This window comes from Mirounga leonina, unplaced genomic scaffold (genome assembly GCF_011800145.1).
Source record: "Mirounga leonina isolate KUSES-001 unplaced genomic scaffold, KU_Mleo_1.0 Mir_166, whole genome shotgun sequence".
NCBI classification, from domain to species: domain Eukaryota; kingdom Metazoa; phylum Chordata; class Mammalia; order Carnivora; family Phocidae; genus Mirounga; species Mirounga leonina.
Genome location: NW_023270418.1, coordinates 26,437,041 through 26,454,636, shown reverse-complemented (window position 1 = coordinate 26,454,636; position 17,596 = coordinate 26,437,041). Strand labels below are relative to the sequence as shown.

The following is a 17,596-nucleotide window of genomic DNA, read 5'->3' as shown; positions in this document are numbered from 1 at the left end:
TCATTAGAGTCATGCAAATGAAAACCACAATGAGATACCACTTCACACCCATTAGAATGGGCATCAAAAAAGAAAAACAGAAGTGAAAATAAGAAGTGTTGGCATGGATGTGGAAAAATTGAAACCCTTATGCATTACTGGTGGGAATGTAGATAGCGCAGCCACTGTGAAAAACAGCAAGTGGTTCCTCAAAAAGGTAAACAGACTTGCTGTATGATCCAGCAATTCCACTCCTAAGTATATACCCAAGAGAATTTAAACAATGACTTGAACAAATGTTTGTACATCAATATTCATAACAACATTGTTCACAACAGCCAACATATGAAAACAATGTAAATGTCCATCAACAGATGAATGGATAGAGAAAATGTGGTATCTACATACAATAGAATACTACTCAGCCTTAAAAAAGAAGGAAGTCCTGCCATTTACAACAACATGGATAAACCTAGAGAACCTTATGCTGAATGAAATAAGCCAGTGGTGGAAGGACAAATACTGCATGATTCCACATATATGATGAGGTATCTAACACAGTCAAACTCAGAACGGCAGAGAATACAATAGTGGTTTCCAGGGACTGGAGGGTAGGAGAAATGGGGAGCTGTTATTTGATGAGTATATTTGAAATTCTATTCATACTGGAAAGGAAATAATTACCTCTCAGCTTTCTGTCCAGTATCTCTGACACAGGGAATTAGTCACGTTATCAAAATCAGTGTCTCCAGTGTTTTCCATAGCACTTGATACATTTTAACATTCCACTTTACGTACTACATTATTCACTTATTTATTATATTCAAAGTTTATGGTCTCCTCCTCCGTTAGTATATAAACTCCACAAAAGCAAAGACTTTTTGCCTATTTCCTTCATGGATAAAACTTCCTAACTACTAGAGCAGTGCCTGGCATACAATAGCCCCCCCAATAAACAATTGATTGAATTAATGAATAAACTATTTTAGATTATGTCTAGATGAAAATACAAAGCAACAAGTGGGGGCGCCTGGTGGCTCATTCAGTTAAGCGACTGGCTCTTCATTTCGGCTCAGATCATGATCTCAGGGTCATGGGATTGAGCTCCACATAGGGCTTCATGCTCAGCAGAGTCTGCTTGAAGTTCTCTCTCCCTCTCCCTCTGCCCTTACCTTGGCTCACTCTCTCTCTTTCTCTCTCTAAAATAATAAATAAATAAGATTTTTTTTTTTAAAAAGCAACAGATGTAGACAGGCTATTTTTACAATACCCTTTTTGGGGGTTTTAAGATCCAAAGAAACTGTCTCAATAGTTCATTTTTGCTTTTGTTTCCCTTGCCTTTGGAGACATGTCTAATAAGAAGTTGCTGCAGCCGAGGTAAGAGGTTCTTGCCTGTGTTCTCCCCTAGGATTTTGATGGATTCTTACTTTGTTGGTGGGAACGCAAGCTGGTACAGCCACTCTGGAAACAAGTATAGAGGTTCCTCAAGAAGCTAAAAATAGAGCTACCCTACAACCCAGCAATTGCACTACTAGGTATTTACCTCAAAGATACAAAGGTAGTGAAAAGAAGGGGAACCTGCACCCCAATGTTTATAGCAGCAATGTCTACAGTAGCCAAGCTCTGGAAAGAGCCAAGATGTCCATCGACAGATGAATGGATAATGAAGATGTGGTATATATATACAATGGAATATTACTTAGCCCTCAGAAAGGATGAAATCTTACCATTTACATCAATGTGGATGGAACTGGATGGTATTATGCTGAGTGAAATAAGTCAATCAGTGAGAGACAATTGTCATATGGTTTCATTCATATGTGGAATATAAGAAACAGTGCTGAGGATCATATGGGAAGGGAGGGAAAAATGGAATAGGAAGAAATCAGAGAGGGAAACAAACCATGAGAGACTCTTAACTATGGGAAAGAAACTGAGGGTTGCTGGGGGGGAGGTCGGTGGGGGGATGGGGCAACTGGTTGATGGGCATTAAGGACGGCACATGGTGTGATGAGCACTGAGTGTTACATGCAACTGATGAATTACTGAACTCTACATCTGAAACTAAGGAGGTACTATATGTTGGTTAATTGAATTTAAATAAAAATTAATTAATTAATTTAATCCAAAGAAACAAATTTCCTAAAAGGTTTGAATTAGAAAGAGTTCAGATATTCATCCTATTACAAGAAAAAAATGCACTTTTTGTTATTGCTGTTGATGTCTTTTTTTTTTGTCTTTGCACTATTTTGCTTTAAATAAGGATAAAGATAAGTTGAGAAAAAGAAAAAGACACAACGTTCTTTTCCACAATTTCCAGAATAGTTCATGGTTTTTGAAGAAGAGATGAGTGCAAACAGCTGAGACCATCTTTCTCAATAGGATTCAAAGGATGAAGCATACAGTGTCCATGAAGCATCTTGGTCTCCATGAACAACCCAGCAGATGCACCCCAGGGAAGCAGGCAGGCTACTTTCCTTTCAACTTCTATCAGCTTTACCCAATTTCTCAGGTGATTTATCCTCCTCACTCTATATCTAAGTAAGGTTCAGGAGAAAATATTCTTTGAGGTTTGAATTCAGCCTCAGGCAAAATGAGATTCAGAGCCTAGGGTTGTCTTACCTTCTTTGAACTCCATTACCAAGAAAATATTTTAGCCAAAATGCCTCATCCTATTTTTTCCCTCTACCCCTGTTGCTGCCAAAAAGGTATGGGAGATCCATGGTGGGTGACGATGTTGGGGCTTGTGCTACTCTGTTCTTGTGGTCACGTGCACATCGCTGTGATGAACGCACTTTCCCTTCCTTGAAGGTTAAACCAGTAAGATGTGAGGAAGGGGGCAGAGAAAGAAATGTGAGAAGTATTTTATCTGTCCTCTATTGATCTCCATGACGAAAAAAAAAAAAAAAGAATGTTTTTGTGGTTGTTGTTGATCCTAGCTGAAGCGCTACCACTCTCCCGGATGACACCCACACCCACACGCAAAAGTAAATATATAAATGTACACTCAAACCGAAGGACCAAGATTGTGTGCTATGTGGGTTATACTCCACAATTCTACCCTACACCCACACCCTTTTGTGCTAATATAGTTAATTTGGCTTCGGATCTACATTTTAAATTAATATATATGAAAATGGAAATCACAATTAAAATATTGGTATTGTCTCTCCCGGTTTTATTGAGATATATAATTGACATATAATACTGTGTAGGTTTAAGATGTGCAATGTGATGATTTCATGCACATATGTGTGGTGAAGTGTTCACCACAATGATGTTGGTTAACACATCCTTCACCTCACATCATTACCATTTTGTTATTGTTATTGTTTTTATGGTGCGAACATTTAAGATTTACTCTCATAGCAACTTTCATGCATACGATATAGTACTGTTAACTATAGTCACCATGCTGTTCATTGGATTCCAAACTTACTCAACTTATATTGGAAAGTTTGTACCCTTTGACCAACATCTTCCCATTTTCCCAACCCCCAGCCTCTGATAACCATCAATTTACTCTGTTTCCATGAGTTTGACTTTTTAGATTCCACATAAAAGTGAGGTCGTACAGCATTTGTCTTTCTCTGTCTGATTTATTTCACTTAGCATAATACCTTCTAGGTCCATCCATGTGGTTACAAAAAGTGAGATTTTTTCCTTTTTTATGACAGAATAATATTCCCGTGTGTGTGCGCCACATTTTTTTTTATCCATTCATCTGTCCATAGACACTTAGATTGTTTCCATGTTTGGGCTATTGTGAATAATGCTGCAATAAACATGGGAATGTGGCTATCTCTTAAATATCCCAATTTCATTTTCTTTGGATAAAATACCCAGAAGTGGAATTGCTGGTTCACATGGTAGTTCTATTTTTAATCTTTTGAGGAACCTCCCTACCGTTTTCCCTTGCGGTCGTACCAATTTACATTCCCACCAACAGTGCACAAGGATTCCCTTTTCTCCACATCCTTACCAATGTTGGTTATCTCTTGCCTTCTTGAGAGTAGCCACTCTAACAAGTGTGAGGCAGTCTCTCATTGTGGTTTTGATTCGCATTTCCCTTATGGTTAGCGACACTGAGCATCACTATGTACCTGTTTTCATGTACCTGTTGTCCGTTTGTATGTGTTCTTTGGGAAAACACCTATTCAGGTCCTCTACCCATTTTTTAAAAAATATTTTATTTATTTATTTATTTGAGAGAGACAGAGATAGTGAGAGAGAGCTCGAGCAGGAAGGAGGGGGAGAAGCAGGCTTCCCGCGGAGCAGGGAGCCCAATGCGGGGCTCGATCCCAGGACCCTGGGATCATGACCTGAGCCGAAGGCAGAGGCTTAACCATCTGAGCCACCCAGGCGCCCCCCTCTACCCATTTTTAATCAGATTGTTTGTTTTATTGCTATCGAGTTGTATGAGATCTTCATATATTTTGGATACTAACCCCTAATCAGACACATGATTTGTCAGTAGTTTCTCCCATTCATAGGTTACCTTCTCATTTTGCTGATCATTTCTTTTGCTGTGCAGAAGCTTTTTAGTCTGATATAGGCTCACTTGTTGATTTTTGCTTTTTGCCTTTGCTTCAAAAGGCCCTGGCTGTCATCATACACCCTTGGGGCTACAGAGTCTCTTCATGGGCATGTGCACAGTAGTGAAGGCTGGTGACAAGAGTCAGGCTGTAAGCATGTAAGTACACAGATGGAGGGGCTAACCTTGACTGCACACATGGCAGTGGGGGTCAGCTGCAGGGGTCTAAGCTGGAATTTTGCACTCAAGCAGCCACAGAGACCTGAGCTGGCTGCTGGTACAGAGGGGGCAGGGGCAAAGAAGTGGGAGGGACTCGGGTGGCTGGCAAGTGCAAACACAAAAGCCCGTTGGGTGAAAACCAGTGAAATCTGGATGGGGTCTATGACTATTCTGGCTGTTGGTTTCTTCAGTGGTCAAAGCTTCTGGATTCCTCTGCAGAACAGGTCACTGGGAACTATGGTCACTTTCACTGTGTAGCTGATGCTGGTTCATAGCCATCTCTGGGTAGGTAAAATCAAGTGAGCCCTTTGTGCCTTGCCCTGAAAGGCTGAAGACACTGACTGGTCATTCACTCCAAGGAGGGGAACTCTTTCTAGGTTGTGAACTCCCTCTTGGCACTGAGTGGTGACAGCATGGGAGATAGAATGATGCAGGCAAAATGAAGCTGTTTTTCTTTCCTTATTTGTGGGACTATTCTCAGATTTTGTTGTTGTTGTTGTTCCACTGTGTGGTTGAAGTTTCTCAAATGTATTCATGAGTTCTCCCAGGGCTGTTTTGTTCATAGATAGTTGCCTAATTATTGGTTTTTGTGGTGTCTACTACACTGCCATCTTGGTGACACCACTTTTTGAGATACTAAGTGATGAGATGAATATAGCACTTTGGTCTCTTGATGTAGTGAGTTAAATGGATCCATTCAGAGTCTGGAGGTCTGCTTTCTTCATCTTTTTAATATCATTTTTGGTAGATTGAGACCAAAGTCTAACAGCTGAAAACTTATTCCAAAACCCAGTGCCTAAAAAAAATACACACTTAGAAGCTGAAAGGAATAAAAAGAAAATTCTCCCATATTACCAACTGGATTTTCTTACTCAGGGTTCTCTAGAGATACAGAACCAACAGGATATATGTATGTGCATATATATATATATATAGAGAGAGAGAGAGAGAGAAAGAGAGAGAGAGATTTTTCTTAAGCCACTTCATGGTGATTTATGATGGTGAAACTATCACTACATCTATACTGTATATTTAAAATTTGTTAAGAGGGTTGACCCTATGTTAAATATTCTTATCACAAAATAATAATAATAAAGAGGGTGATAGGAAACTTTTGGAGGTGATCTGCTTATGACATAGAAGATTTATCACAAGTAATTGGCTCATGCAGATCTTCATATGGAAGCTAAAACAATCCAGCAGACCCAGAAGAGCATGGGTGTGATTCAGTCTGAAGCCTGAGAACCAGGGAAGCCAACAGTGTGAATCCCAGTTCAAGTACAGAAGTAAACTGCTGTCCCAGCTCAAGCAGTCAGGCAGAAAAGTGGGAATGAATTCTCCCTTCCTCTGTCTACTCTTCCATTCAAGCCTTCAATGAATTGGATGATGCCGACCCATTTGGGGGAGGGCAACTTGCTTTATAGGGTTCGCTGATTCAAATGCAAATATCTTCTGGAAACATCCTCACAGATATGCCAGAAATAATGTTTAGCCAAATATCTGGGCACCCTGTGACCCAGTCAAAATTGATACATAAAATCAACCTTCAGAGGATTCTAGTTCCTAAAAGATTATGTGTAGAGTCTATTTTCAAAATGAGACCTATCAAGAACAAGACAAGGATGTCCACTCTTGCTACTTTTATTCAACATAGTACTGGAAGTCCTAGCTCAGAGAAGAAAAAGAAATAAAAGGCATACAAATCAGTAAGGAAGAAGTTACACTGTCACTATTTGCAAATGACATGATACTGTATGAGAAAGCCCGAAGACTCAAAAAAAAAAAAAAAATAGAACTAATAAATAAATTCGGTAAAGTTGCAGGATACAAAATTAATATACAGAATAATATAATATACAGACATCTGTTGTGCTTCTATACACTAATAATGAAGTAGCATAAAGAGAAATTAAGAAAACAATCCCATTTATAATTGCAACAAAAATAATAAAATGCCTAAGAATAAATTTGGCCAAGGAGGTGAAAGACCTATGCTCTGAAAATTTTAAGACATTGATGAAAGAGATTGAAGACAATACAAACAAATGGAAAGATATACCATGCTTGTGGATTGGAAGAATTAAGATTGTTAAAACATCCACACTACCCAAAGCAATCTACAGATTTAATGCAATCCCTATCAAAATATCAATAGCATTCTTCACAGAACTAGAACAAATAATACTAAAATTTGTTTGGAACCACGAAAGACCCCAAATAGCCAAAGCAAACTTGAGAAAGAAGAACAAAGCTGGAGGTATCACAAACCTAGATTTCAAAATATATTACAAAGCTGTGGTAATCAAAACAGTATGGTGGTGGCACAAAAACAGACACATAGATCAATGGAACAGTATAAAAAGCCCTACACGTACATAGTCAGTTAATCTATAAAAAAGGAGGCAAGAATATACAATGGGGAAAAGATGGTCTCTTCAACAAATGGCATTGGGAAAACTGGACAGCCAGATGAAAAGAATGAAGCTGGACCACTTTCTTACACCATGAACAAAAATGAATTCAAAATGGATTAAAGACCTAAATGTGAGACCTGAAACCATAAAATTCCTAGAAGAAAACATAGGCAGTAATTTACTTGACACCAGCCATGGAAACATTTTTCTAGATATGTTTCCTCAAGCAAGGGAAACAAAAGCAAAAATAAACTATTGGGACTACACCAAAAAAACAGCTTTTGCACAGAGAAGGAAACCATCAACAAAACAAAAAGGCAACCTACTAAATGGGAGAAGATACTTGCAAATGATATATCCAATAAGAGAATAATATCCAAAATATATGAAGAATTTATGCAACTCAATACACACACACAAAAACAAATAATCTGATTAAAATGGGAAGAGAATCTGAATAGACATTTTTCCAAAGAAGACATACAGATGGCCAACAGACACATGAAAATATGCTCGACATCACTCATCATCATGGAAATGCAAACCAAAACTACAGAGAGATATCACCTCACACTTCACACCTGTTCTAGTCAGAATAGCTAGAATCAAAAAGACAAGAAAGAACAAGTGTTGCAAGGATGTGGAGAAAAAGGAACCCTCACGCACTGTTGGTGGGAATGCAAATTGGTGCAGCCACTGTGGAAAACAATTTGGAGGTTCTTCAAAAAATTAAAAATAGAAATACCATACGATCTAAAAATTCCACCACTGGATATTTAACCAAAGAAAACGAAAACACTAATTCAAAAAGATATGTGCACCCTTATGTTTATTGCAGCATATTTACAATAGCCAAGATATGGAAGCAGCCCAAGTGTTCATCAATAGATGAATGGATAAAGAAGAAGTGGTATATATACACAATGGAATTTTACTCAGCCATAAAAAAAAAATGAAATTTTGCCATTTGTGACAACATGAATGGACTTAGAGGGCATTATGCTAAGTGAAATAGGTCAGGGAAAGACAAATGCTAATATGACTTCACGTATATGTGGAATCTAAAAAACAAAACAAAAAACAGACCCAAAGGGACGCCCGGGTGGTTCAGTCGTTAAGCATCTGCCTTTGGCTCAGGTCATGGTCCCAGGGTCCTGGGATGGAGCCCTGCATCGGGCTCCCTGCTCTGCCGGAAGCCTGCTTCTCCTCTCCCACTCCCCCTGCTTGTGTTCCCTCTCTCGCTGTGTCTCTCTCTGTCAAATAAATAAATAAAATCTTTAAAAAAAAAAAAAAAAGACTCAAATACAGAGAACAAATTGGTGGTTGCCAGAGGGGAGGTGGATGGGGGATGGGCAAAATAGATACAGGTGATTAAGAGGTACAAACTTACAGTTTTACAATAAAGTAGTCACAGAGATGAAATTACAGCACAGAGAATGCAGTCAATAATATTGTAATAATGTTGCATGGTGACCGATGGTGGCTACACTTATCATGGGTGAGCCCTGAGTAATGTATAGAATTGTCAAATCACTGTGTCATACACCTGAAACTAATATAACAGTGTATGTCAACTATACTTCAATAATAAAAATAAAAAATAGGGGCACCTGGGTGGCTCAGTTGGTTAAGCATCTGCCTTCGGCTCAGGTCATGATCTCAGGGTCCTAGGATCGAGCCCCACATCAAGCTCCCTGCTCAGCGGGAAGCCTGCTTCTCCCTCTCCTACTCCTCCTGCTTGTGTTCCCTCTCTCACTGTCTCTCTCTCTGTGTCAAATAAATTTAAAAAAAATTTAAAAAATTAAATAAAATAAAAATAAAAAATAAAAAGAATGAGACTTATCTATGAGATACGTAAAAACTCTTGGCACAGAGCCTGACACACATTAGGTAATTAATAAATGTTTTCACTTACTATATTTATTAATATATGCAAGTGGAAATTCACCATAAATGCCATTTCTTCCAGTGCCTTCTCACATTAATCAGAAAGTGATCTCCTAAAACACACTAAAATCTCATTTTATTTGCATCCACTTGGTGCATCCCTGAAGCAACCGTATTTACATCAAATACTGTACATGTATCAAAGGTCATTCACTTATGGGCAGTTTGTTGCCACTCACCAAGTATAAGTTGGAAGGAATGTTGGCAGCTCCCACCACTACCAAAATAGCACCCTCACTCTCTAGCGTTTTCCCCATTTATATATTTTTTAAGTTGAAAGCTTTTCCTGACTTAGAGTGTGTAAGAAGCCCTGCAAAGGCTGATTTCTTCAGCCTGTTGACATAACCTGGCATACCGTGGGAGTTAATGAAAATGTGTTGCCCTCTTGAGAGGGAGAAGTTGATGGCCGTTTTGATGTATATCTGAGGGAGGTCACAGGCAGGGAAGGAAAGGTAGACCAATGAAAAAGCAGATGCCTCCAAAAGTATATTTCCCCAATTTCACCATTTTGCTAAGAATCAGTCCTATACCAACATCATGGTCACACACCTGTGAGCTTTCTCTGACCTGATACGTATTTTAGAAGGAAGCATACAGTCTTGTGTGAAAATCAAACCCCATGTCTGGATGCACCATTTGTTGCTTCTTAAATGAAATGAGGATGCGTCCTTCCATCTCCACCACCACAGGCCATGAGTCTCCATTCCCACCCATCACACTGCAGCCAAAGGGATTTTTTCAAATTTAGGTCTGATCATTTCATGCCTCACTCTTAGAGTAAAGCCCACAAGTCCCTAAGGGAGCCCGCAAGGCTCTCTGTGACCTAGTTGCTCCTGAGTTTTCCAACTTCCCCTCACACTCAGCTCCTCTCCTTATGCTGCAGCCATTCTGGCTTCCCTCAGCTTCCCCCATGCCTATGATATACTTACTCTTTAAGCTTCTGCATAAATGTTAGTTCCTCAGGGAAGCCTCTTCTGACCACACCAGACCAGGTCAGAACCCTACTATACAGTGTAACAATACCTTGTCCTGCTTTTTCCCACTTTCCAAAACCATATGAAAAAAATCCATTAACTGCCATGGTTTATATCTGCCTATGCCCCAAATTCTAATCCGCATGAAGGAGGAACCATGTCTATCTTATTTATTTCTATATTCCTGAGCCTAGGATTATGTCTGATACATAGTAGACAGTAAATATTTGCTGAATTGATGACAAAGATTGTGGAATCACAATGGAGACATTTTCCAAGTAATATTTCCAGCAGATATGAGATCATTAAAAGGGGGCAGTCAGATTCATAGTTATCTGTCTTCTTACCATAAAGTAAATGTCCTACAGGAGATGGAAGTAGGTAGTGGTTTTCATGATTGGTGAATAGAAAACAGCTTGAGATGGTCCTTGAAAAATCTTTCAGAAATAAAATAGAGCTTCTGACCTTTGGTGATCAAGAAATATCCCAGAAAGTTATATGTGGGACTCAGTTCAGCTCTATATCAGATCAAATTATTTCCAATAATTAATGTAAATCACTACATCTTTCTTTTATTCCCCAGTGTCTTGGTCCTCCATGCTCTTTTGGGAAGTAGGCTAACGTATTCTAGGTGAACATTTCCCAGTTTACATCTCCTTTCCCCTCTATTTTTCCTTCCTCTCTTTAGCTACTTGTATTTTCTATGACAAACACCTAACTTGGATATAACTGAATGTTGAGAAAAGGTTTCTTTGGTCAAGGCTGATTTCCACCCTACTACCCACAACCAAGTAGTGTAACTGTCCTCACTCTGTAAACAAGAAGCTTTTGTTTTGTAATTATTCAAATGTAAAAGTTAGCTTAGTAGCTTGAACTTTTTTGAATTCAAGTAGCTGAGAAAACACTCAACAATACCCAGGACAGGTAAGAAAGTCAATTTTACATTTTATAGCATGTTATTATTTATAAAGCCCTTTGGCGTTCCATCTCTCTTGATCCTGGCTTTAATCATAGCAAGGCAGAAATTTTTACTGATGTGAAAACGGGCAGAGAATTTCTGGCTGAAGGACATAGAGTTAATAAAGAAATTGCTGGAACCCAAAGCTATATACTTTTTTTGCTTCAATATGTCTTTGTAATTATGAAATCTGGTTCATGTGCTAAGGAGAGAAGGCAAACCCGAAGGATGATTTGCAGGAACTTCTAAATTGATGGAGTTCAAGTCTTAGTCTACTTGGGAAACCTTCATCCCATTGAGAGCTTTCTTCAGAGCCTCCTTCACTTCCTTGTTTCTCAAGCTATAGATCATTGGGTTCAGCATAGGGATGACCACAGTGTAAAATACTGACACAATCTTGTCTTCCCCAAGGGATTTGCTCATGTTACCTTTCAGGTATATGAATATGAGTGTCCCAAAGAAAAGAGCCACTGCGATCATGTGAGAAGCACAGGTGGAGAAAGTCTTGGCTTTGCCACCTGCTGTACGAATCTTCAGGATAGCCTGAATGATGAAAAAGTAGGATATCAGAATCACTGAAATGCTGGTTGTAATGACCAAGAAAGCTAAGAGGTAGATGACCCATTCCCGTAACTTGGTGTCACTACAGGCAAGCTTCAGCAGGGGTGGGAGGTCACAAAAGAAGAAGTCCACGTGGTTGGACTTACAGAAGGAGATCGAGAAAGTACACCCAGTGCGGATCACAGCATTGACCATGGCACCAGCATAGGCCCCAGCCACCAGCCCCAGGCAGGTCTGTGGTGTCATGGCAGGGACATAGAGGAGGGGGTTACACACGGCCACATAGCGGTCATAGGCCATCACAGCCAAAAGGAAACATTCGGTGCTAGCACAGAGGGTGAAGAAGAAGAACTGAGTGGCACAGTGCTCATAAGTGATGGCCATCTTATTGGTACCCAAGGTCTCAAGCGACTGAGGGACAATGACAGAGGAGTAGCAAACGTCCAGGAAGGAGAGATGGCAGAGGAAGAAGTACATGGGGGATTGGAGACGAGGGTCTCTCTGAATCAACACAATCATGCCCAGGTTGCCCACCATGGTAATGAAATAAAGGACCAGAAACACAAAGAAGAGGCCCATCTGCAACTCCGCCGGCAGCTGGAACCCCAGCAGAATGAATTCTGTCACCACGGTGCCATTCTCCGCCATGAATCCTAAGTTGTCCGCTGAAATAAAAAAATAAAATCTCATTAAAGAGCAATTAAGGTGATTGATCATTCTCAGCAATGATAATAATCTTGTAAATTTGTCAAGCACTTTACATTTTTTACAAACTTTATTTCATTTGATCTTTTGGAAATCCTTCGGAGCATATATTGTTAATCCCATTCTTGGGAGAAGCATATTAAGGTCAAAGAGGTGAAGTGACTAGTTCATGATTTCATAGCAAAGAGGCAAAGCTGGATCTAGAACTCTCTTCCTTAGGCATTTCCAAACTTCTGATAGATGCCAAATTGGAAACCTTCATCAGCCTCACTACAGAGCCAGAAAACACCCTTTCGATGGAGAAACCCTACTGGTATAGTATTAAGTACATAGGCTTTGAAACAGACCTAGGTTCAAATACCTTGAGACCTCGGACAAGTTAATTCATCTTTCTGAACCCCAGTCTCCTTGTTGGTGTAAGAGGAATTTCAACTCCAAAGTCACGGTACTATTGTGAAGAACGTAAGAGATGTACCATTCCTAGCACATGGTCTGACTCACACACTTAGAATTATTTTTTCTAAATTCTGCAATAACAGAGTAACATGCTCTAGGTTCGTGTACATTTTGGAATCTTTTTATCTCCAAGTCCACAGTCCCCTGGCATCCCAATATCAACTCTATCTTTCATTGTGGTTGGTTTTGATATGCATGTGAACACAATCGAGCTGGATGCAAGAGAGTGAGCCATGAAACATAAGCTCTGTTAGAACCTCTACAACCTGTTGCCTGCCAAGTCTCTTCTTCCTCGTTGTTCCTGCCAAGCAGCCTGGCCTGGTTTCCAAATGCTCCTCTTATTCCAAAGGACCTGTCCCATTTTTTAAAATGCCAGATCATTATCAATCAATGAGCTACATGAATCAAGCCATTCCAGAATTAGCCTGCACAGCTCATTAAGGGACAAAGGCATCACACTGAGTTTAGAATTCTAATACAGATAGAGTTCTTGCCAAGTATTTGGACAATCTTGCCTCTGCACCTTTGGATGCTGATGATTTGGGGTAATGAGGATACTGAATGTGGACTTCAAAGGTGGTTATTTTTGTCCTCCTTCCATCCTTGAAATAAAAACTGAATTTGAGAAAGATCTCATAGGATTTCAGATAAATAAGAAAATGAAACTTTGATCAATGTTTGACAAGAGCTATCTATGGATGAAATAAAGGTCAGCATCTGGTGTTTTTCCCCTGCTGAATTCCTGACAATGTGAATATTTAGGAGGGTTTTTCCCCCCGCTTACGGCCTAATCTAATCTCGACCTTCAGCCAAAACAATGATTTGCTGTGTTCTAAAAGGAATTCACACAAATCATCCTCACCAAAGAGGGAAACAGAGAGAGAGAGAGAGACTATATTCATTTATTTATTCCGTAAGAATCTACTGAGAATTTTCCATGTGCCACACATTCTTCCGGTTGCTCAGAACAACACAAAGATCTTTGCCCTTGTAGAGCTGCTGTTCTAGCAGGGAGCCAGGCATATGCAATATACTTTTTTTAAAAAAGAAGTATATTTTTTCCATGACAGATGATGACAAGTGCTGTCAAATACACACACACACACACACACACACCCCAGGGTGTGGGGAATGGAGAGAGCCTAAGTAAAGAAGAGGGTATTAAACAGGACCAGTAGAAGGTTCATTGAAAGGTGACTTTAGCAAAAATGCTGGGGATCAGGTAACTATTCACGCTTATTTGCACACTTTTATCCACAACCAGTAGAAAATGAAGACACAAATCATCACCACGGGACCAGCCCACTCCCAGTACAAAATATATGGAGTTTTTCAGGCCCTTGTGAGACATTTTCAAGGCAGCTTTGTTCAGAAGTGTCAGCTTCCTAATACAGAGAGAAGCCCCTGAGGTATCAGAGTCTAATGATCAGCCTACGATCACAGTGTAAAGAAACAGCATGGAAGATCCTCAAAAAATTAAAAATAGAATTACCATAGGATCCACTAATTCCACTACTGGGTATTTACCCAAAGAAAATGAAAACACGAATTTGAAAAGATAGATGCACCCCTACGTTTCTCGCAGCATTATATACAATAGCCAAGATATGGAAGTAACCCAAGTGTCCATCCACAGATAAATGGGTAAAGAAGATGTGGTATATGTGTGTGTGTGTGTGTGTGTATATATTTATCATGGAATATTATTCGGCCATTTAAAAAAATAATATCTTGCCATTTGTAGCCACATAGATGGACCTAGAAGGTATAATGCTAAGTAAAATAAGTCAGATAGAGAAAGACAAATACCATATGATTTCACAAATACCATGTGATTTTATTCTTAAATTCTGAATTTGGAACTTAAGATGACATGTATCATATGATCTCACTGATAAGAGGAATTCTTAATCTCAGGAAACAAACTGAGCGTTGCTGGAGTGGGGTGGGGGGTGGGAAGGATGGGGTGGCTGGATAATAGACACTGGGGAAGGTATGTGCTATGGTGAGCGCTGTGAATTGTGCAAGACTTTTGAATCACAGACCTATACCTCTGAAACAAATAATACATTTTATGTTAAAAAAAAAAAAGATAGTAGGAAGGGAAAAATGAAGGAGGGAAAATCGGAGGGGAAGACGAACCATGAGAGACTATGGACTCTGAGAAACAAACTGAGGGTTCTAGAGGGGAGGGGGATGGGAGGATGGGTTAGCCCGGTGATGGGTATTAAAGAGGGCACGTTCTGCATGGAACACTGGGTGCTACACGCAAACAATGAATCATGGAACACTACATCAAAAACTAATGATGTAATGTATGGTGATTAACATAGCATAATAAAATAAAATAAGGAACACAAAGCAGAAAAAAAAAGATATAAAACAAATGACTCTCTCTCTAAAATAAATAAATAATGACAGGAAAACAGCAACCCCCTGTGTGTTGGGTACTGTTCTAGGTGCTTCACATCAAGTGCCCCACTTACTTCTCACAACACCCACTCCAGGCCATATTGTCATTGTACCGACAATGACAATTCATGGACCAGAAGACAGAGGCCTGCAGAGAGGAAGTAATGTGGTTGAGGTAAAACCACATCTGTTGGTCCCCCCGCCGTGTCCCCAGCCACTATCCATTTCCTCCTGAGTATGGTCATAATGAGTTATCACAAAAGGAACACCTTTTTTATCCCCAGAATTTTTGAGCAGCTTTATGTAAATTACCCACTACATTTGGGCAAGGAGGAAAGCAACATAAGTTAGATAAAGATTTTGGGAAAATTGTTCCATTTCTGAGTTGGAAACACTGCACATGTGTCGTCCCCCCCCCCCCCCCCCCCCCCCCCCCCCCCCCCCCCCCGCCTTTTGTTGTAACTCCTTTATTTGTCACGTTTCCTCTGCAGGGATGTGAGGGTAGAAGGATGCACAGGGGCTCCCGTCGGAATCAGACTCTAATGAGGAGTATGCAGCCACCAAGGAGCTGTCCACCTCTAGCATAGCTTACAGCAGCTAGATAAAAGCTGTGTGAACCAGCCTTGCTCCTGGCTCCTCATCGTCATCTACCTACCTGCACTTTGCCCAAATCTCATCCCTCATTTTTAATTTATTGTATCTTACTGCGTGCCATGCATTTTCATAAGCCACTTCAAGTCTCTTTTGGAAAGAAGTACTGATGAATAAATAAATGCAAAATAAAATTGCCTGTTTGCCAGATGCCAGCACAATTAGAATAAGTAGCCCTATCATCATCGGACCGATAAGAGTGCCGCCAGAAGACTTTGCCAAATGGGTTCTGGAAAGACAGTGCACAAACAGTGGTTCAACGAAAACCAGACTGATCTATGGATGATGAAGAAAGGCAGATGCTCAAGGGAGAAAATGGAAAGCGTAGGAAGGCCTCCAGATCTGTGTTACTGTAGCCAGCTCCTGAAATCTTCAAAAATCCAGACTCCCAAGACGACTGGGGCCTCCGTTTTGAAATGGTGAGCAGCATGGAGGGACCCTTCATTCAAAACACACCTGCATGTGATTCTTCTGAGTATCAACCATTTCACAGAGGGCAGAGGACAATTTTAAGAAAACCAAAGTTGCTGAACGTCTGCTGATCTGTAGATGAGCCGGAGGGGTCGGCCCCTCCAAAAACAGGTCCTCCTTGCCTCCGATACACTGTCTAAATTCCTGAACCCGTTCAAAATGATTGATAATTCTAGCTAGAACGGCCAGCTGGTTTCCTAATGATTAAGTTCAGGGAAAACACATAGCACCTCCACAAAATCTTCAGGGAGGGAGAAAACCCATGGGGGGCCTGCCTCAGTGTGGCCCCAGAGGAAGATATTTCGTCCCAGGCAACCTAGATAAACTACATTGCTCAGGAAATATGAAAAAATCACTGAAGCAGCCATTTCCTGTTTTTGAAGCCCATAAAATAGCTGAAGTTGCCGACTTGTAAGGATGCACAGGAAGAAAGTGCATCCTTAATACCGCCATGAACCCACCATGCTCCACGGTGTTGAGCAACATCGACATTTCACATTCTCAGTGATCTGTTATCTAACTGTTGATCCAACACAGAAATAGTTTACTTCCAGACAGGCCTCCCTCGGCAGACCTCTGTAAGTCTAGGTTATCTTTCCGCCACATTCCTCGCATATGCTCAAGACCCACCGCCCACGGTAAACACACCTACGACGTGTAATTCTCACAGTTTCCAAAGCTAAAGGAGAAAGACGTCAAGATCACCTGCTCTTTGAGATAATGGATGCTCCCCTAAAACTTCCACGGAACCTCAGAAAACTAACAGGGGTGTCAGAAGAAAGAAAGCCCAGCAGACTTCCGTGTTTATGATGCTCCACCTGTCCTCTTAGAGCAGAGGAACACTGGCCTCGGAGCCTAGAGGCCACTATGGATCAAACGAGAAAATGTATGGGTAGATGATTTTAAAAGTAAAAAGTTTGCACTGGGAAGGGATTGTTAGAAGTGCCCAGACACCATCTTTATAAGGGCCCATGCTGTGGAAAATATACTGCCATAGATCTGAGGAGTATTTATATAGCTCAGCAAAACTAATCCACTTAGATCTTCCAAGGCAGGTTTAAAGTTATTTAAAAATGGCAAGATACAAAGGTGGTATGATGTGCCTAAAGTTCTGTGGTCACTGCTCCTCAGCTGGAAGTATGCAACAAAGATTTATAAAAGATCTGCCTTTATCCTCTGTGCCAGGCAGTATTCTGGACGCTGGGGATGTCATGATGAATATATAGAACTAAAGAGATACGGATGACAGTTACCCTCCCTCTGCCACTATAATAGAACGGGTATCATTTCCTTGTGATGACCTGAGGAGGAAAAA

The 17,596-nt window shown here is 40.4% G+C and overlaps 1 protein-coding gene across 1 annotated transcript; it reads right to left on the bottom strand.

Annotated features, from left to right (window-relative positions):
• Positions 1 to 11,054: 11,054 nt before the first annotated feature.
• Positions 11,055 to 12,234, bottom strand: LOC118015602 (olfactory receptor 9I1-like). The gene has a single exon (XM_035012341.1). The coding sequence runs from the start codon at positions 12,232 to 12,234 to the stop codon at positions 11,293 to 11,295; it is 942 nt and encodes a 313-aa protein (XP_034868232.1). The 3' UTR covers positions 11,055 to 11,292.
• Positions 12,235 to 17,596: the final 5,362 nt, after the last annotated feature.

Excerpts from the sequence above, each read along its gene's own strand:
- LOC118015602 (XM_035012341.1), bottom strand. The coding sequence starts at position 12,234 with ATGGCGGAGAATGGCACCGTGGTGACAGAATTCATTCTGCTGGGGTTC.